The sequence below is a fragment of the Mustela putorius genome, unplaced genomic scaffold (genome assembly GCF_011764305.1).
Source record: "Mustela putorius furo isolate JIRA1106 unplaced genomic scaffold, ASM1176430v1.1 tig00000166_pilon_pilon_pilon, whole genome shotgun sequence".
Taxonomy (NCBI): domain Eukaryota; kingdom Metazoa; phylum Chordata; class Mammalia; order Carnivora; family Mustelidae; genus Mustela; species Mustela putorius.
Genome location: NW_025421301.1, coordinates 801,119 through 822,445, shown reverse-complemented (window position 1 = coordinate 822,445; position 21,327 = coordinate 801,119). Strand labels below are relative to the sequence as shown.

General features: G+C 39.8%; 1 protein-coding gene across 1 annotated transcript; it reads left to right on the top strand.

Annotated features, from left to right (window-relative positions):
* Positions 1–4,497: 4,497 nt before the first annotated feature.
* PM20D2 (peptidase M20 domain containing 2) lies at positions 4,498–21,052 on the top strand. Its single transcript, XM_004766919.3, has 8 exons — positions 4,498–5,130; positions 7,287–7,435; positions 9,700–9,842; positions 11,101–11,255; positions 13,839–13,974; positions 15,089–15,196; positions 15,632–15,823; positions 16,180–21,052. The coding sequence occupies exons 1-7, from the start codon at positions 4,675–4,677 to the stop codon at positions 15,784–15,786; spliced, it is 1,302 nt and encodes a 433-aa protein (XP_004766976.1). The 5' UTR covers positions 4,498–4,674; the 3' UTR covers positions 15,787–15,823; positions 16,180–21,052.
* The last annotated feature ends 275 nt before the right edge of the window (positions 21,053–21,327 follow it).

The following is a 21,327-nucleotide window of genomic DNA, read 5'->3' as shown; positions in this document are numbered from 1 at the left end:
CTCTGGTTTCAACTTGACCGATTGTCAGAGGCTTATTTGGTGCCCTGTTAACAAACAGTCAATACTCTGAAATATTAACTAGTAAGAAAGACATAACTTGGCTTTCCTATTTTTTTTTCTGATCAGCCAAAGTTTTCCTCCAGGGTCTCTTCTTTTCTTATTTTGGTCTCACACCTTGTAGCAAAACAGAAAGGCAAAGGGGTTTTATGCAGAATACCTTTGGGAACATTGTAATTGTTTTTTCTTAATCTGTTTTATTGGAAATGTTTAGTCTTCTGCCTGCTTCATCTACCAGCATGTTCTAATTGCTAGATATTATTTATTAATACTTAGACCACACAGTTTTTATTTAGTAATGACTCTTCATTACCACATCTTTTATAAAACATCTTGAATATTTTAAGTGCTCTATGACCATTTTCACCATCCATTCCTGCTAGTGACTTTAAAATAATGAACACCAAGATGACCAAGATGTTTGAGAAGTGAATCTTTAAAATAGGTAATTACTAACCATGGTATGCACATGGCCAACTTACACACATGGCTGGAGAGAGGAATCTTGAGAAGGACCCTCAAGCACTGAGTTGGGTCCAAGCTCTACTAAATGTTTTACCAATGAGGGTAGGGGAGCAATAAAAATTCTCTCCATTTTTCTGCACCATAACCTTAGGAGAGAAGTCTTCTCATCTAGCACAAGCCAGGCCACGTCTCCCAGTGTTGGAATACACATGCCCTAGGGAATTGGGGCAAAGGAGAAGCCTCCTCTGGGAACCTCACTGTCCTCATTTCCAGGAACGGTCATGGTCAGCAGAGCAGCTAATCTCACTGCCAGGAGAGATGGAAGCCAAAGGGAGCCTCAAATAACTGTATGTACCAGGATGTTCTGGGTTCTGAAATAGCTGCCTTGACCTCGTGGGCCATTTGAAGAAATGTACACAGAACTTAAAAACAAGTTGTAATAGAGCCTTATCCAACAGAAGCAAGATTCTGCCAGACATTTGTGCTTCTTCCCTTTGTTTTTTTTCCCAGAATTTCCTCCTCCGCTTCATTTTTTCGCTCCCTAGTCATTCACTCCCTGGATAGTCTGATTCTCCTCTGGTTATAACCATTATGCATAGCAGATGCATAGAAATGCACTTTCCTTAGTGCTGTTGCTAGTCTCCTGGCCGGGGGGGGGGGGGGCACACTTCACCTTCTCTTGACACGTCTAACCCATATCTATCGGGTTGTCCCTCATGCTCATGTTACCCCTATGTCTTTTAATGACTTCACCATCCATAAGCCTTCTGCCTGTGGAATGCTTCCGGAATCCCCGGACATGGCAGGAACAGGTTAGCTTGTGTCAGACCGAAGCCGGTTTCCAATTTACCTTCCACATGCTCCTCAATTGTTCTTCCAGAACAAAAATCCAGTCTGACCTCTCCCCTGCTGCCTAACATCCAGTAGTTACCCAGTGTCGGGATAAAGGTTTATTTCTTTAGCAATGTGTACACGGTTCCTCTGTGTTCTTTACCTTCAATCAAAATTCACCTTTTCTGCTGAATTCTTAGCTCACCGCTTTCTGCCAAATGGCTGTCAGTTTTTCCAACATCTTAGCTCAGAAGTGATTTCTTAATACACAATCTAGTTCAAGTTGCAGGTTTATATCAACTAGAGGGTTCTCTGGAGATGCTTATAATTATTTGAAGTGGGGGAACAGAAGGAGGTGGTTGGGGCGATGTGAGCAACGAACATTCTAGAGCAGCACTGTAGTTTGCCTATTCCACACGCTGCCAGTGGTAGCCCCAATCAGCCAGGGCCATGGTTGGTTCCAGAGAAGAGGAATGTTCAGATTCCAAATATTGTTAAAATGAGAAGAGAGTCAGCAAGAATCCTATGCACTTTTGCAAATAATTCTTTTTTAAATTAATTTTTAAGTTTTTACTCGAAGTTGTATTTAGTTTTTGGTGAAATATCTGCACTCTCTATGGATGAAATCATTTTAGCACTTTTTATTCCTTTTCCCCCCAGCACTACTGGGGAAGATACGCATTCAACAAATTATCATCATTTATTAAATAAAAGGGTACAAGCACCATGAGTGAGAAATATAGGACACCCACAAAGGAAACCTGAGATAAATAGCATGTATGTGCAGGCAAACAGAACAACTTGAAATGAATCTATCTTTCTTCTACCTTAAGTGACAGCTTTGTTCATTCATGATAAGCCATATGAACAGCTTAAATATAAAATTTATATGTATGCCTTCTCTGTTGCTGTTTATAGCTGTCTGGTAAGAACCAGCAAACATGGGTTCTACTTATGTCAACAGGCAGAGTTGCTGTAGTATATTTATTCAAAATAAGTGATTGTTAATGGGTTCTGATGGAAATAGACACGTTACCGATGCATTTATGAATTTGGATGTCTGCTACATAAGCAATAAAGCATGGTGGCTGAAAGCAAGCCACAGGGAACCAGACTAGCTTCTGTTCCATCCTGGGTCCACTATTTACCAGCTGTATCATCTTGGACACTGCATCTGTAAAGATAAGTAATGACATTAGCAACCTCCTAAGTTGTTATGAGGATTAAATAAGTTAGTACATGGAAAACACTCGGTACATGTTAAGTCCTTGCCACGGGGTAAGTGCTCTACAAACATCCCATATTGGTTTTGCTCACATAAAGCAATAACATTGTATTGTATAAATAAAGGTGGAATTTTTATCAGAAATATACAAGGGTATGATTTACTTAGTATAGATAAGGGGGCCCAGGAATTTACTACCACATTTGTCACCTTCAGGCTGAGATTTAGTTAGGGTGTCAAGGAGAATGACAGTATTTTTCTGAGTTCAAATATGACATTTGCTCTGGGATTGTTAGCACATGGAACAGTTACAACAGTAACAGAAAGTCTTCATGTACCCAGCTTCCATTAGACTTATTTTCAAAAACCACACTTCTCTAGAACAGATTAAATCTTTAAAAAATGCATTTTTCTAATTACATGAATATATCGTGTCCCATTTAACCTAACTGTGACAAATTAAGGGGAAAGGATGGTGGAGTATGAAAAGCCGATAGAAGCTTTCAATACACAAAACACCTTAGAATAGCATCAACAGCAGTTTGTTTTTTTCCCTCAGACTTTGTGCTTAATTCTGGAAGAAAACAAGAGCACAGCATCTTGAATTTCTTTGCTGGGGTAATTTACAACCCAGTTACATTGCGCACAGCAGCTGCACACATCCTGTTAGTCGAGTTCGCCATCAGTTACAGTTACAAATGAAACCGGCTATATGTTCTCTTTCATAGCTGTTACTGTTCAAATCAAACACCTAAGTCAACAAAATGGTATGAATATTTACGACCATAAATCTTTTTTTTTTTTTGGGTAAAGATTTATTTATTTATTTGACAGAGAGAAATCAAAAGTAGACAGAGAGGCAGCCAGAGAAAGAGAGAGAGGGAAGCAGGCTCCCTGCTGAGCAGAGAGCCCGATGCGGGACTCGATCCCAGGACCCTAAGATCATGACCTGAGCCGAAGGCAGCGGCTTAATCCACTGAGCCCCGACCATAAATCTTTTTATTAACTCTTCAGTATGGGCTTTAAAAAAAATATCGTCATTTTAAATTCTTAGTTCTACTCTACTCAAATAGACTATAGTAGCGAATACATATTCAGTCCTTACTGTACTCCAGGTGCTGTTCTAGACACGAGTGTCACTCTTAGGAGAAAAGTCACAGAGTAGTTGCAGCTTTTTTCTTGTTGTTGTTGTTGTTGTTGGCAACAACAGAGATGACAAGCAGGCAGAGAGAGAGAGAGGAGGAAGCAGGCTCCCCGCTGAGGAAAGAGCCCGCTGTGAGCTCCATGTAGGGCTCCATGTAGGGCTCCATGTAGGGCTCCATGTAGGGCTCCATGTAGGGCTCCATGTAGGGCTCCATGTAGGGCTCGATCCCAGGACCCTGGGAGCATGACCCGAGGTGAAGGCATTGGCTTAACCCACTGAGCCACCCAGGCACCCCGAGTAGTTGCACCTTTTAATAGAATACAGCAGCCTCATGAAGAAGAAAGTGAGGACAGCACAGTACACTTTAAGAACATGGAGTCTATAGAGCAGTGTTCTCCGTATAGCACTTTTATACTGACATCTAGTTTTATGAACTAAAAAGCTTGTATAAGTTTTCATTACTGTTCTAGAAAGGAAAGTGGCGTTTTTCAAGGATCATGTTCCACTTGGTCCTGTGCCTGACGCCAATTAACCAATAAAACCGTCCTCATTCTGCTGCTGTGGGAAATAAGCAGCAGCAGAAAAGTGATAATGACCTTAAAGCACAGTTCAGTTGTAAGCACAGTCAAGGAGACGGAAGAGAGACGAGTCCCTCTACACCGCCACTTTCCAGTGCCCTCCGCTGGGAGCACTCCTCATTCCCCACCCCCTCCAGCGGCCTGGAGCCTTCGCCGAAGGGGTGCAGAAGGGGCGGATCTTGTACCCGGCGAGGCGCTGGAGGCGGGGCCCCGGGGCTCCGGGGCGGTGCTCGCGGGAGCTGCTGGGCTGACTGGCGCGCTCAGGTAGGATACTCCCGGACGCCTGGGCGTGCGGGCCAGCGGTGGGCAGCTAGGAGGGAGCAAGCGAGCGGAGAGTCTAGCGGCGTGCTCTCAGGTCACCGGCGGTGGGCACGATGAGACCCGGAGAGGAGCGGCCGGTGGACGGGGGCGCCCGCGCAGGCGTCTCCGAGCTGGAGCTGCTGAAGCTGCGCGCCGCGGAGCGCATTGACGAGGCGGCCGAGCGCCTGGGGGCTCTGAGCCGCGCGATCTGGAGCGAGCCCGAGCTGGCCTACGAGGAGCACCGGGCCCACGGCGTGCTGACCCGCTTCTTCGAGTGCGAGCCTCCGGTCGCCTCGTGGACGGTGCAGCCGCACTACCACCTGGCCACGGCCTTCCGCGCCGAGTGGGGGTCGCCGGGGGCCGGCGCGACGCCGCGGCCGCTGCAGCTGGGCTTCCTCTGCGAGTACGACGCGCTGCCCGGCATCGGGCACGCCTGCGGCCACAACCTGATCGCCGAGGTCGGGGCGGCGGCCGCACTGGGAGTGAAGGGGGCTCTGGAGAGCCTCCCCGGACCGCCTCCGCCGGTGAAGGTGAGGTGGGGCCCTGGCTCGGGACTTCCAGCGTCTCTGCCCAGGCCGGGCGGGACCCGGGGATCGCAGGCCCCGGCGCTTCCCGTGCGCACCCGTTCCCGCGGTGTCCCGGCCTCGCCTTTGCCAGAAGGCAGAACTCTTGGATAAAAGTCAGTCGTTCTCAGGTTGTCGGCCCAGCGACATTTTTCAGATTTTTGTTTTGTTTTCTCTTATGTAGTTGTAAACGATTGAGTAGACTCCCCTAAGGAGAGAACTTAGAACCGAGCCTGGTTGTCGCTGTGATTTATTTTTGGAAACAGAGGTAACCGCAATTTGCTGACAAGGTTGTGCAATCTCTGGAAGGAAGTACTTATTGTAGGGAAACCTATAGTCTCCCTTTCTTAGGCTCCAAAACATCCTTTGTTCGTGGCAGTCATAGGAGCTGTTGTGAGTCGAATCATTGGTATTTGGATAGGAAGTTTTCAATCATTAGAACTACCAAACCTCCCCACAAAGAGTGGGGAAGTGAATGAACATTTACTACTCGGGTGAGTTCATCCTTAAATTTTAATATTTCATGATTTTAAGATATTTCTCCTTTAAGTGGGGGAAATGCCGTTTATGTCTATTATAGGGCGAGTTTAATCTTGTGTTACTGTGTTTTTTCAGATGGTATATCCTTCATTCTGTGAGCTAAGATACAGTCGTCTCCATTCGGCTTAAGGGCAAGACCGAGGTTTTCTTTTCATATTCTGTAGCCCATTTTTTTCCAGTGTCAGTAACTTTTCTTTTATCTTAACTGTTTCATTTTTTGTGGCTTATTCTCTTTAGCTGCCTTCTCTTTTCTGCTTCTGGGGGCTTGATTTTGCAGCTGGGTAGGTTTTTGTTTAGTTGGGTGGGGGTGGGGGGCGTGTCCTTTGGCATTGCATGAAACACTGAAGAGATCTAACTTTAAGGAGGTTTATGCAAGATTCCGGAAGTCAGCAAAATGTAACTTGATAAGTCAGCAAAATGTAACTTGAGAAGTCATCAGATTTAAGGAGTCAAGGGTTCGGAGTAACAAGTAGGTTAATTTAAGAGTTTAAGTGCTTTATAGACTAACAAACAAGGTTCAGCTTTGGGAAATGTACACTTTTGAAGGGTAATGCATAGTTTTAGCAAGGTTATCTTTCCTCTGTGAAAGTGGAGTTTATGTTGAGTCCCTTAACAAGCCAAGACTTTTTCCAGCCCATTTCGTTGTATTTCCTATACATGACCTTGAAAGTGTATTAGTTGTTTACAGATAATTTTTCTTTGTTTTTAAAAATTGTTTGACGAAGTTAAGCTTAAATATCAAAGTAAAATGTTTATTCTGTAAAGTTCTCTTTTGTTTAATTAGGTGTTTGGTGACCAGTAAGTCTGCCTGGTTGAACTGGTGGAATCGAATTAGTAAGTTTGTGTAATAGTTGGCTGTTTCTAACTGTGGCATTAAGGTTTATTTAATGCTCTTCATAAAAGTTTAATGAGTTAAGACATTTTAATGAGGTATCTCAGTAAGGAACCAGAGTTCAGGCCTGATATCAGGACATCTAATCCCTGCTATGCCTGGAGACTTGCTCTGTGTTTTGGGGCAAAACACTTCCCTCCTTGCCTCAAAACTATCATCCCTGAAATGATGGCATACATCACTCGCCTACCTCACAGGGTTGTTGTGAGGATACCTAGTAAGTAATCAGAAAGTTCTTTACCAGTTTATGAATAATTATAATAATGAAATAAAAATATAATAATAAAAAGGTATATGAATAATTATATATATTACTAAAAGACTTAATCAAGAAGAAGCCTTAAGAGACAAGTCCTAAAGAATTTGGAGGAGCTCAGTAGATAGTATTTATCTTTTTTTCATCTTTGCCATTAGTTGTATAAAATTGAGTTATAAAATTAGGAAAAATTTCCTTTTGTAGCTTTAGTGCATACTTGGCATGTAATTAGTATAATAATGTAAATTAGAATTTGTGGTTAATTTAACACCATAGATTTATTCCCCCTGCATTATTGAAGTATCAGAGAACAAAACCTCCCTCCACATAGTTTGAGTGTAGGTTGTGAATACATATGCAAGGGAATCAATTTGATATTTTCCTCCGAGGTTTTTTGTTGTTTTTTTTTGCTCTGACACAGGTATCTCCTTCTAGGTAATTGTCCTGGGAACCCCTGCAGAAGAAGATGGTGGTGGCAAAATTGACTTAATTGAAGCAGGGGCTTTTAAAAATCTTGATGTTGTTTTCATGGCCCACCCATCCCAAGAGAATGCTGCTTACCTACCCGATGTGGCGGAACATGAGTGAGTGATCAAGTTGAAACAACTTGTGGAAAACAGAGTGTTAAGATGTTTGCATGTCCTAGCTGGAGACTAAAACTCCATATTTAGGGACACCTGGGTGGCTCAGTTGGTTAAGCTTCTGCCTTCGGCTCAGGTCATGATTCCACGGTCCTGGGATCAAGTCCCCATGTCAAGCTCCTTGCTTGGCTGGGAGTCTGCTTCTCCCTCTGCCCCTCCCCCTGCTTGTGCTCTCCCTTGTGTGCTTTCTCTGTCTCTCTGACAAATGGATAAATAAAATCTTTAAGAAATTTTTTAAGAAACCCCCTCCATATTTATGCATTTAAAAAGTGAATTGAAAAGTGATGATGTGATGCCTTACTTGATTTCCCTTGAATAACATTTTGTAATTCTCCTCTAATTGAGATTGAATATGGTATTCATAATAGGACTGTTAAAGTAGTACCTGAAAAGCATCGAAATAGCAAACAGAATGTGTTGACACATATCCTTTTTTTTTTAAGATTTTATTTATTTATTTGACAGACAGATCAGAATTAGGCAGAGACGCAGGCAGAGAGAGAGAGGAGGAAGCAGGCTCCCCGCTGAGCAGAGAGCCCGATGCGGGGCTTGATCCCAGGACCCCCGGGATCATGACCTGAGCCGAAAGCAGAGGCTTTAACCCACTGAGCCACTGACATATCCTTTTTTTAAAGCTTGATTTATTTGAGCGAGAGAGAGTACAAGTGGGAAGGGGCACAGGGAGAGGCAGAAAGAATCTGACTTCACACTGAGCGCAAAGCTCGAAGTGGAGCTGGATCCTATGAGTGAGATCATGACCAGAACCTAAACCAGGAGTTGGACGCTTAACAGATGGAGCCACCCAGGCGTCCTAACACTTATTCTACTTTAAACTGAGCAATCTGTTTTCTGGAAAATATCCTTTAATATGGGGTTATCCTTGCAACTGACTAGGTATGTAAGAGGCAGCTTTATTAGAGTTGGGAAGAAAGCACACTTCTCCAGTTTATTGATTGTAATTTGAGTTCTTTGCAAAAAGGGTGAATTATGTTTCTGAGAGAGTATACAGAAATTAACCAGCTGTGGATTTTAGTGGAATTTGCCAGTAGATACTTTGCTGATTTGTCTGGTGTGATGTTTTATTTATTTCTCTCTATGTGGAAGAGCTCCCTTCTTTGGTACTTGGGAGCATGGATCATTGAAGTGGTTTGAATTTTGTACACCAGAACTTAGAATCACAGTAGTTAATGGTCCACTTTGTGGGCCGTCTCAAGGAGCCACTGCTCAGCTGTTTCTGGAAAACCACATATTCTCCCCTGTGGTAGCTAAGGATTAATAACTGAACCATTCAGGCAGAGTTTCTTACTTGTTCTCAGTGATCTTACATCTCAGCATCTTATCAGGCCTTGTTTTCAGGGGATGACCATTTTTTTTTTTTTTAAAGATTTTATTTATTTATTTGACAGACAGATCAGAATTAGGCAGAGAGGCAGGCAGAGAGAGAGAGAGGAGGAAGCAGGCTCCCTGCTGAGCAGAGAGCCTGATGTGGGACTCGATCCCAGAACTCTGGGATCATGACCTGAGCCGAAGGCAGCGGCTTAACCCACTGAGCCACCCAGGCGCCCCAGGGGATGACCATGTTAATGGTTCTGGTATCTTCATTCTTATTCCCAGGAGCTGGTGCTGTGGCAGTAGGAAGAATCTTTCCTCTTTGGTTTTAGGGGTAGTGGATAGGAGGACATGCCTGGAGAACCTTAGAGGTTAGAGATCTCTGCCAATGCCTCTGTCTCTCCCCTGTTTGTTTTCCTTTACCTTCTCCCACCCTTAAGACAGAACTAGCTGAGCTTTGCAGACCTTTGATACAGAGTTACCACAAGGCAGTGTAGAAGGAGACAGGAGCCCCCTTTTTTGTAACTGCAGCATCTAATCCAGAATTGCATGTTTGTTTGACTTGAATTTTATACAGATTTAATTTGTACGGGAGGTCGACTGAGCAAAGATGTCTTTTTCTCTCCTCTGGGAGGAATGCCATCTTCGTGTCAGTCACTGTATTACGTGACAGTAAGCTATAACTAAGGTGCATAAATTGTTATGTTGTTCCTACAAATGATTTGCAAATGAAAATTCCAGCAGTCTGAATGAATTCTGAATACTTGTTGGGTAATTCTAATAACAGTACCTGGAGTATTCAAATGAAGTACATAAAAAGAATGTAAAGAATTATCAATTTTGAAAAGAGTAATTCCAAATGATGTTTTATTTCCTAGCATGACTGTAAAGTACTATGGAAAAGCCTCCCATGCCGCTGCGTATCCCTGGGAAGGATTGAATGCCTTGGATGCTGCCGTTCTCGCCTACAACAATCTGTCTGTGTTGAGACAGCAAATGAAACCAACCTGGAGAGTCCATGGTACGGATGTCAAATGTTGCGTGTGATAGATGGTGCTTAATATAGTTGTGCAGTGTAATTAGTGTGTGAGTTTTAAAAATTGGAAACATTTTATGTACTTCACTTGAATACTCCAAACTTCTTAAACATTTTCAGAAATTCATGTGACAGATCCTAGGATGTTTGTGAATATTGGGTAAGAAGACAGTTAAGAGTATTCATGCATAAATTGAATGGTCATTTTGAGATAGAAATAATTGGTTTTATGTGAGGACATACATGCTTTCTCTGAGTATTTGAAAGTTGAATCTTGATTTTCCAGTTATCCCCACTGTCTTTTAATGGTAGCAGATCATTTCCTCAATTTAAAAAAAGTTAGGGGTACTGGTTTTATTTTGTCAAGTGCTGCTAATCCTGAGTAACATCTTATAAAATTATGTGTATTACCTTAATGTAACAACAGTAATAAAATACTATTTTGAAGGTACGAGTTTATTTTTTAGTTTATTTTCTTATGATTTGGGATATTGTTATACTTTAATATCTGTTCTTTACCTGATTTTGTTGTAGGCTGAAGTTAGTTTATAGTTGCACTTTTGCTAATTTTCTTAGTTTTTTTTTAAGAGAAATACGTAGAAATAATATTTCTGAAAGCGGGTCATATAAATTTAGACTTTGTACGTATATTCTAGTTTTACTTTGAATGGATAAACCTTCCTTCTCGTCGTATTTCCAAATAATGCATTTGTTTTGACAGTTAATAGTGCTTATTGATTTTTGACCTGCTTTGGTTTCTTGCTGGCATAAAAATTATGTTCCCATAATTTATATGCCATTTAAAATATCCACTGGATTCTGGAAGTACAAGGGTAATTACAGAAGCTTATACCACTTTTTTTTCCCCTTAGGTCAAAAGTTTCTCAAAATATATAACTGTAAAGAAGCCTACTAAAATAAAGTTCTCTTTCAGAAAGCTGGACAGTTATAGAAGTTTTTAATAGCTTTGTAATCATGCAACATAATTTCTTAGCATTATATAAATTCCTTAGAATAAAGTACACAGAGACAATTTTTTCCCTATTAGCTAGAAAGTAATACTTTACTGTGTGTATAGAAACTTTTGTACAACATGTCAAAATCTTTGATTGGTAAATCTGTGAAGCTAGTGAATTTAAATTGTTTTTCTTCGTGTACATACTGGCTGAAAACTTAATAGGTATATTTTAACCTAAAGAAATGGTCTCCAAGCTCAATTTCAGTAATTTGGTTCTTTTTATAGGCATAATAAAAAATGGTGGTGTAAAACCCAATATCATTCCCTCTTATTCCGAATTAATCTATTACTTCCGTGCACCCTCAATGAAAGAACTTCCAGTTTTGACCAAAAAGGCAGAAGATTGCTTCAGAGCTGCAGCTTTGGCTACTGGGTGTACAGTAAGAACTTTTAAGAGTTAATCTAAATTATAATCAGAGGTATATATGTGGGCTGGGGTTGTTTAGTTAGAATATTACCAAGTTAGATTAGAACCCGGGGCGCCTGAGTGGCTCATTTGGTTACGTGTCAGACTCTTGATTTCAGCTCAGGTCATGATCTCAGGGTCATGAGATTGAGCCCCCTGGGGCTCTGCACTCAGCTCAGCGTCTGCTTGAGATGCTCCCTGCCCCTCCCCCACCTCACAGGTATACATGCACCTGAGGTCGCTCTCTAAAATGAATAAATAAATCTTTTTTTTTTAAAGTTAGATTAGAATCTACCTTGCCCCTTTTTCATTTGGCAATGTTTTGAGTATGTAAAATCAGTTGACTGAGTAGCTGATATGAAGGTCTTTAATTCTTACTCATTTTACTTAGTGCCCACATAGGAAGGACCACAGTCCTTTTATTACACTGTTCCTGGAATAACTCTTCATAGGGCTGAACCGAATCCCTGCTTTTTTGCAAGTTATAGCCTCCCTTTTTGGCAGTTATGTTTTAGAATTACTCAAATAGTCCTATAAAGGGAACTTTGGGGCAAAATCAGCAAAAGCTATTTTTGGCGAAATTACAGGTATGTGTAGCAATGATATAAATACTTACGGCTTCCTGGAAAGTTAAAATAGATGCAGAAGTTAGTGAGGAAAGTTTCATTTCCATGAAATCAGGGACATTTATGTACTAATCATACAGGGCATACAGTAGAATGAGAAGCTTGAGAATTATGTCACCTTGCCCTGGGAGGGAGTCGGGGTCCAGTCAGAGAGCCAAGATCTGGAATAGGTGCTTTTTACCTACTGATTTTGTAACTTTTGGAAACATTATTACTGTCTTACTATTTCATCTGTTTAGGCCTCCGTTTTCTCTTGAAAAATGGAGATCATATAATCTATCTTCAGGTTCTTGTGAGAATTAAATCAGGTGTTTTATTAAGAGTTAGGGCCTAACTCTCATCCTTACTAATTTATTTGTTCTGCTCTCCTTAGACTGGAGATGTGTGATTTATTCAGCTAGTGAATGGTGTCTCACAGTAGCAGTGATTCTCAGGCAGCATAAATGTCCAGAGAGGAAAAAAATTAATCATTCATCCCTTATTTATTTATAATTATAATAAAAATATTTATAGAATAAATGCATGAACTGTTATCATTAGCTAGTATCACAAGGGAAATATTCCTTTAGGACGAGGTGTATTGTTACTAGATTTTAATCTGTATTTTAGATAGTCTCGTAATAATTTTTTATATATTGGCTGACTTTTAATATATGACCAGGTTTTCTTTTTTTTTTTAATATATATATTTTTTTAAAGATTTTATTTATTTATCAGAGAGAGAGGGAGAGAGTGAGCGAGCGAGCACAGGCAGACAGAATGGCAGACAGAGGCAGAGGGAGCAGGGAGCCCGATGTGGGACTCGATCCCAGGACGCTGGGATCATGACCTGAGCTGAAGGCAGCTGCTTAACCAACTGAGCCACCCAGGCGTCCCATTAATTTTTTTTTTTTTTAAGAGGAACTGTTTTGTTTTTTTGTTTTTAAAGATTTTTATTTATTTGACAGAGATCACAAATATGCAGAGAGGCAGAGAGAGAGGAAGGGAAGCAGGCTCCCCAGCGAGCAGAGAGCCCGATACTGGGCTCTATCCCAGCACCGTGGGATCACGACCTGAGCTGAAGGCAGAGACTCTAACCCACTGAGCCACCCAGGCACCCCAAGGTTGTCATTATTTCCAACTTAGATATTGCTAAGAATAGAAGAAATGTTCACTCCACCATTTTATAATTGGGTTTTACTAGTGGTAGTGGTATTACCTTTAGTTTGAGAAACTGTTAGCCATTTGGATTTAATCAAAACAAAATCTGTAAATCCTCTTAACTGGCCACCGATAAACTGCTTGTAAATCTTCATACACCGAAATACTGAAATTAATAAGTGAGGCCTGGGGGAGCCTGGCTGGCTCAGTCGGTAGAGCATGCAGCTCTTGATCTTGGGGTTGTGAGTTCAAGCCCCACATTGGGTGTAGAGATTACTTTGAAAAATGAATAAATAATAAGTGAAGACCATAGTCAACCCTTCTTCATGGTGAACCTTGCCCCAGGGTACCTTTAAACCTTTCAGGCAGTAGTGGCAGTGTCAGCTTGTATTTTGGATATGAGTAAAGCTTAATTTTTTCTTGTAGAGGCTACAGCCTAGAGCAGTGTTTCTCAGTGCCTGGTTTTTGGACCACCTGCAACAGAATTACTAGGAGGTTCTGGTTAAAATGGAGATTCTTGGGCTCCCCCCGTACCCTACTGAAGTTACAGAAGTTGAGACTCACTGGCCAGTAGAGCGAGGTGACGTTGTGTGGTTTGGTGCATAGATCACATAAAGGAGATAGGATCCTAGGGAAGTCTCCTTGTAGAAAATACATATTTTTTAAAGGTAAAATATTTGAGAGAGTTTATATCTGGAAGGGGAAGTGTGCCCTTAAAACTCTTGCTGGTTTGAAAATTAGATAGTGAATGAGTTTTTTATTTCAAAATTTGTTTTATAATTTTTTATTAGGTAGAAATAAAAGGTGGAGCCCATGATTATTACAATGTTCTTCCCAATAAGAGCCTGTGGAAAGCTTATATTGAAAATGGAAAAAAACTGGGAATAGAATTTATTTCAGAAGACGCAATGCTGAATGGCTCTTCAGGTAATTAAGTTCCTTCATATATACTATATTGTGCTGTTTGAGGAAGGAAAATACCATTTTTGGCTAAATGGTTTTGTTTGCAGCTTTGGAGATAGGAGGTTATTGCTCTTGTTTTTAATATTTAACATTTAAAAAACATTTTAAAAATATACTTAATATATAGTTTTTTAACATTTAATATTTTTCACAAAGTTAATGGTTACGGGAAAGAAACTAATGAACTCTTCAGTGAATATAAAGTGTTAAATGAGCAGATTTGTTTTTAGAAATAGCCAGCATACTTTTTCCTTTGTATTCTAAATACTTCTAGTGTTTAAGTTTGCTGAGTTCTAATTTTTGAGTAAGCTACTTAAAGGAGAACTAGAATTTTGATTCATTGTCAGTCATCAGTACGCAGGCTAGCAGGTTATAAGGGGGCATTCCAGTTTTTGAGTTGTGACTATTACAGTGGTTTACTAATAGTTGTTCAGTAAGTAACTATTAGAATTTAAGTAGTTATAAGTGTATTGGGGGTTATTTTAGATTTTGTTCTTTTTAAAAGCATCATTACTAATATGTTTGCATGTTAGAGATGTTCTCCTAAAATACAGTAATAGATGTTGATGAAGTGGACTTAAAAGGACTTGGCCATAGAAATGGGGGTTGATGTCATTTATTGAGATGAGTTCAAGAGAAAGCAGGTTGGGGTATGATAAGTTGGTATATATTATTAGTATGTTAACTTTGAGGTGCTTATGGGACTTCTAAGGGGAGCTGTTCAGTAGCCTGTTGAATCCAGAACCTCCTGAAGATGTCTAGATTGGAGATAGAGTAGTTGTCAGTATCTGAAAGGTGATTAAAAACATGGGAGTTTTGGGGTCCCACAAGTACACAGAGAAGGAACCCAAAGATAACTCCTTAGGAATGACCAGCACTTAGGAGACAGGCACAGGAAGCAATTTAGAGGAGACAGAAAGCCAGACAATCAGGAGAGAGTCAAGTCATGGAGGCCAAAGGAGTAGAGAATTTCTAACAGGAAAGGAGTGGCAAATCATGTAAGGTGCTGTAGAACACCATAGTCTGGTGGTCATTGGACTAACAATTAGAAATTCATGGCTTGTCTTACCTTTCCAAGGATCTACTGATTTTGGAAATGTCACTTTTGTGGTTCCTGGGATTCATCCATATTTTTACATTGGAACTGATGCCTTGAATCATACAGAACAATACACTGAAGCTGCAGGTAAGTGTTATTAGAAGTGACCATGTTAGGCGCCTGGGTGGCTCAGTGGGTTGGGTCTCTGCCTTCGGCTCAGGTCATGATCCAGGGTCCTGGGATCAAGTCCCACATCGGGTTCTCTGCTTAGCAGGGAGCCTGCTTCCTCCTCCTCTCTCTCTGCCTGCCTCTCTGCCTGCTTGTGATCTCTCTCTGTCAAATAAATAAATAAATAAAATCTTTAAAGAAAAAAAAAAGAAGTGACCGTGTTCGTGAAGGCTCTGTGGTAGTAGTTGCCTGTTTGGTTTAGCCTGTTGGTACTTCATTATCTAATGTGACCTCAGAGAATACTGTATTGGGGTGGGCATTTGGAGAGGCAGTTTTGGTATCAAGCACTAACCTGAAAACCAGTCATTTGTAATAAATAATGAGGTTTTCCCATTTATTTTCTCTACTTTTTAGGTTCACAAGAAGCTCAGTCTTACACCTTACGTACCGCCAAGGCTCTGGCAATGACTGCATTGGATATTATTTTTAAACCAGAGTTGCTAGAGAGAATCAAAGAGGACTTCAAGTTGAAACTTCAAGAAGAAGGGTTTTCAAATACAGTAGAATAAAAGGAAGATCTAAGAGCCACTTATGGATCACTGAGAAGTAATGATTTTTTTCTTTAATCTTTTTTAATGATGGAGGAAGGCATCCTTAATTTTTAGTGTTAAGGGATTCAAATTCCTCTTACCTGAAACGTGAAAACATGATGTAGAGAAAACACATGACCTCATACCTAAAATGAAAGTTTTCAGGGGTGCCTGGCTGGCTCAATCAGTAGAGCATGTGACTCCTGATCTCAGGGTCATGAGTTTGAGCCCCACACTGGGCGTAGAGTTTATTTTAAAAAATTAATTTAAATAAATAAAATGAAGATTTTCACACATCTATGTTTGATGCAGTTGTGGTCTTTTAGGAGTTGATATGTGATGGCATTTCTTTCTTTCTTTCTTTTTTTTAAGATTTTAAGTAATCTCTACACTCAACGTGGGGCTCGAACTCAGCCCTCTGAGATCAAGAGTCACATACTCCACCGACTGAGCCAGCCAGGCACCCCTGTGATGGCATTTCTTAAACAACCTGGATGATACATGGTTTATCAATGATAGTATTTTATAAATTCAGTTGTTGTATAAATGTATTTTAAAAGATTCAAGGGATTTCAAACTATATTCAGAACTGACCCATGAAAGATTTTTTTCCTTTGGTCTAGGGTTGTGATATAGTTTTAAAATTCAAGTACTAAATTTAGGGAAGGTTCATTTTGAATATCTGACTATATCTGCTTTAGTTTAGAGAATCTTTTCGTTGATAATGAAAGCAGGTTTTAATCAGAAATGCTGTGGGAAACAACTAATAACTCAGGTACAAAGAATAAGCTTCGGTTTTACCATTTGAAGGAAAATGAAAAATTTTTGTTTAATTAACTCTGAGAAGTGACATTAAAGTGCTATTCCTAATTCCATATTTCTGTAATAGGAAAAAATAATAGATGGATAGGGTTAGACTCTTTCTGTGAAGTGTTTGCTTAGTAGCTCAGTGTGTACTAGAGGAACTTAACGAGAAAGGAGCAAAGTCTGTTTGCTTTGAATATTAATGCAATATAAGGGGACACCTCTACCCAGCAGCCCTATTCAGGCTTCTACTCAGAAGCCAGCCTGTCCAGTTTACTGAGTATAGGGGACAGAATTCTAAGCCTCCTTAAGCCCCGTGGTATCTCAAGTTTTTCTTGGTTCTTAGGGTACATTTCTTGAACATGATAAAAGAATGTGAAAAAAAAGTATCTGGTAAAGCAAATACTTTAAGCTGTGAATATAGTAAAGCTCTAGTACTCTTTATTTTAAAGGGAGTCTTCAAATTTGAGTTTATTCCAAAAGTGGAAGATAAAAGAGAGATAAGTGTTTGACCTCTCTGTTACAAGCAAGTCACTCGGGACCCCTGAGCCTTGAGCTCCCCATTTGGAAAGTTACATCACTCATCCTTACAGTCCTTTGAACCTGTGATTCCTATTCTGACATTATTTAAAGTTGAAAAAAGGAGGAGAGTTAGTAGTTGAGACTTGGTTTTCTTCTGTATCAAGGGACTACAAGCTAAGGCCTCATTTGGCAAGCACCCGCTTTTATATGGCTAGCATGCTAAAAAATAATCTTTACATTTTTAAACAGTCCTAGGGGGAAAAAAATACCAGAGACCAAGACCAGATCATGTGACCAGAAACACTGAAAATATTTACTATCTGGGCTTTTGTGTAAAAAAAAATTTTTTGCCAATCTCTGTCTTACATAACAGTAAAATAAAACCGGTTTCTCTTTGACTTCTGTCATATAATCAGATCTTCTCCTAGGATAGAACTTCAAGCCAATTGAAAACTCAGGGAAAGGGGTTTAGATGGCAGTGCCCTGGTTTAATACACTGGCAGTTTATCCTGCTCTGGAGTTCTGGCATCTTCAGACATTTGTTTCTTGTAGCATTTACTTCATTCTGACCTACAGCTCCCTTGATGCCTTAAGACGGTCCCCTCTGCAAGCCAGTCTTCTGCTCTTCACATCAGCTTTAAGAACCGGGTCTTGGATGCCACACCCCTTCTGATTATTTGTAATCTCAAAGAGCCTTGGTCAGTATAGATTTTACAAACAGGACAGGGATCAGCAGAGGCTGCCGGCTGAGAACTGGGTATGTCCAAGATGGCTGGTTTCTGTAGACGGAATTCGTTTCCTCATTATCAACTTAATAAATTTCGCAACTATAGGTTTTAAATTCCTTACCTAAGTCCCGCACTCTGAGGAACACGGTTGTATTTTCTAAAGCCTCCATAACATCCTAGAACAGGGATTGTTAGCAGGTAACCAGCACACTAATACTATTCTCCTGTTTTTTTTGGGGAAGTGTCACAAGCTCATTGTTATTCATACAAAGCATTTGTGTTTTGTGATTGATTTACTTTTTAAAGATGAATTAGAGAAAATTTCAGGTTAGTATTCCATCATTACTGACTCACTCGGGCTCTGGAAAATACTCTTGCGTGAGAGAAAGAGGTGAGGGCTGAAACTGGCGGCCAGGGGTCATCTGCACCAGCGCTCTCTGCCATAACCCAGCACGGGTACTGGCGCTGATCTGCCATGAAGATTTTGCGTCCCATCTCTGTTTCCGTAATATTTTATTTTCCTTCCCATTTTTGAAAAGCTTGGTCAGAATACGGGTTTATTCTTTGGAATATGTCGTAGATTCATTGTGTCAGAAAAAAGGTTGAGAACTGATGCTCTACAGTCTATGTAGAGGTACTTTTTTTTTTTTTTTAGTACTACTAGATTGAAACTTGACATTTTATATTACTTTAACTTTACTAGTCTTTAATAGAATTTGGATTTTTTAATCCCTTTTTATTTTTTATATACCAGTAAGTTTTTTGAGCCACATATAGCCATACTATAAAGCACAAATAAACATATATATAAATGCTGGAGTCAAAAGTCTCATTCCAGAGGAACCAATGATCACTAATCCTCATGATTTGAACGTAAGAGATTGACTGCTTCCTTTGTAATGATAGATTTTCCTTTTGGAATGAAGCTCTTTTTATACCCTCATACTTCAGAGGCATGTTTCCTCAGTAATGGTGCTGAATTTCCATAAGCATTTCTAGTTGGCCTAAATTTCCATTGTTGGTTGATCCTCTCAAGATACATTAAATCTCCAAAGATTTGGGAAGAGAAAGGAAGCACTAGATTTCTGATGAACAGTGTCACTTTTAGACAAGGCACAATTATATTTAGCTCTTTTCATTTTTTTATTTGACAGAGAGAGACACAGCGAGAGAGGGAATACAAGAGAGGGAATGCAAGCAGGGGGAGTGGGAGAGAGAGGAGCAGACTCCCTGCAGAGCAGGGAGCCCGATGTGGGGCTCGAACCCAGAACCCTGGGATCATGACCCAAGCTGAAGGCAAACTCTTAACCAACCGAGTCACCCAGTTGACCCTGTATTTAGTGCTTTATACTTAAAAGGTGATTGCATATTTTTCGGAGGTTTAACAAACAGAACCTTTCAGAATTTCTAATTTTGTATCTTGTTTTCGAGGAAAATTGTATTCTCGCTTGAGGAAAGGGGCAACCAAGTTTTTTCTACCAGAAATAGTTTGAAAGATGATGCTTAATTACCACTTAGGATCAGTGTTGTTGTTACTCCTCTATTAGATTATATATCAATATATTGATACCATACAGCAATATGTCTATATATTATTAGAAGCCAGTATCTTTACAATATACTTAATTTCCTTCAAGTACACTAAAGCCTGACTCTTGGTGGGAAAAAAGGCCCTGACTTAGTGCAAAGTTTAAAATTACATAATTTTTTTAAAAAGGTTGACCATGTTTTTCCCCTAAACTAGAAGTACAGGTGGACCTGCCTGAGGTGTCTTTATTTTTATGGAGAATGCTTTCATTACCATCTTTTTTTTTTTTTTAAAGGTTTTATTTATTTATTTGACAGACTGAGATCACAAGTAGGCAGAGAGAGAGAGAGAGAGAGAGAGGGAAGCAGGCTCCCTGCTGAGCACAGAGCCCGATGTGGGACTTGATCCCAGGATCCTGGGATCATGACCTGAGCCGAAAGGCAGAGGCTTTAACCCACTGAGCCATCCAGGCGCCCTCATTACCATCTTTTTAATGATCTTTCGTTGTTCATACCCTGCATTGAAAGTCTTTTCCTCAAATATCAACTTTTGGCTATCTTTGCTAAATTAATAGACTTTAAAAGGTAGAGTCAAATTGATTTAAATATAATTACAGACAGAAAAGATTTTTTTCATAGTGACTTAATTTTAAAAAGCAGGCCTGAGAACAGAACCTGTATAAAACAATTATGTGGTACTATTAATTACTAAATTCCTCTATGCCCTTTAATAAGACAGTATAGTTAATGTTTAGCTTTTCAGACTGCTTCTCATTTTTAAATATTGTCCATATTTTATGGAACTACTCAGAAGTTTATCCTTTTAATTACTTCTTTGTATAGCTCAAAAGGGCAGAGGCATTTAGGATACACTAGAACATTTTCATGTGTTTATGAATACTTATATAAATTGACACTTGATTTTCCACAGTCTTCCAAAGGATACTTTGATATTTTAGTTGTTGTTATTCAGCTGAACATTTGTGAACGTTTGTTCGCTGAACTCAGTGAATATTTGTGGAAGATTGCACACTTCTCAGCTTAAGGTGGTAAGAAGAGTAAGTGTATGCTTAAAAATGCTTGTTGGTGGTGGTGAGTTCTCCTAAGATTTACTTCATCTGAGCACCTTGGTGTTGAGGGAACATCTGAAAGCTACTGTATTGGAAATTTTTCGGGAAGTGTTTTTAAAATATTTGAAAATATCTGAATCATGTCTGTTTGGATAGAAGACATTGATATTAAATGTTTTTTTAAAGGATGATTGTCTAATATTCTTTTTAAAAAAATCTTTCTGATAGTTGTGTTTTATACATTTCTAACTTTTTACCCAAAGCATCTCTTGGGTGTTGTGGAAAGTGCCCTACATTGTGTCCAAGCCTTCAAACTATCAAAGCACATTTTCATTGTAAAATAAATCCAGTATCTTTGTGCTAGCTAGCAACTCTTTATAAAGCTGTAAGGTATGATAAACTCCGTTTTATCTCTTTAACATACTTCAGGCATTTTGTAGTTCATTAGAGGATATTGCATTTTGATGTGTGGGACGTTAATATTTTCAAGTAAACGATTTCTACCACCGTGATAGTAGTTTCTGTAATATTTTAATACATACGTATTAAAGTGTGTATAAACATCTAAAATGGTAATAAATACGTTTAATATCAGTTGTCTTGTGGTTGTTTTTAGCAGCATACACAGAGATAAAAAATACATGAAGCTAAAGTATAATTCCTCGAATACATTGTGATATACTATTCTCTGATTAATTCATCTGTTTTGCAGGTGATGATTTGCTTTCAAACTCTAAATGTTGGGGCACCTGGTGGGCTCCCTCAGTAGAGCATGGACTCTTAATCTCAGGGTTGTGAGTTGAAGCCCCATGTGTGGCGTGGAGTTTGCTTAAAATAAAAAAAGTAGAGAACAAAAAATTCATATTCTT

Excerpts from the sequence above, each read along its gene's own strand:
- PM20D2 (XM_004766919.3), top strand. The coding sequence starts at position 4,675 with ATGAGACCCGGAGAGGAGCGGCCGGTGGACGGGGGCGCCCGCGCAGGC. Across the intron at positions 5,131-7,286 it reads GACCGCCTCCGCCGGTGAAG|GTAATTGTCCTGGGAACCCC; the intron begins GTGAGGTGGGGC and ends ATCTCCTTCTAG. Across the intron at positions 7,436-9,699 it reads CCCGATGTGGCGGAACATGA|CATGACTGTAAAGTACTATG; the intron begins GTGAGTGATCAA and ends TTTATTTCCTAG.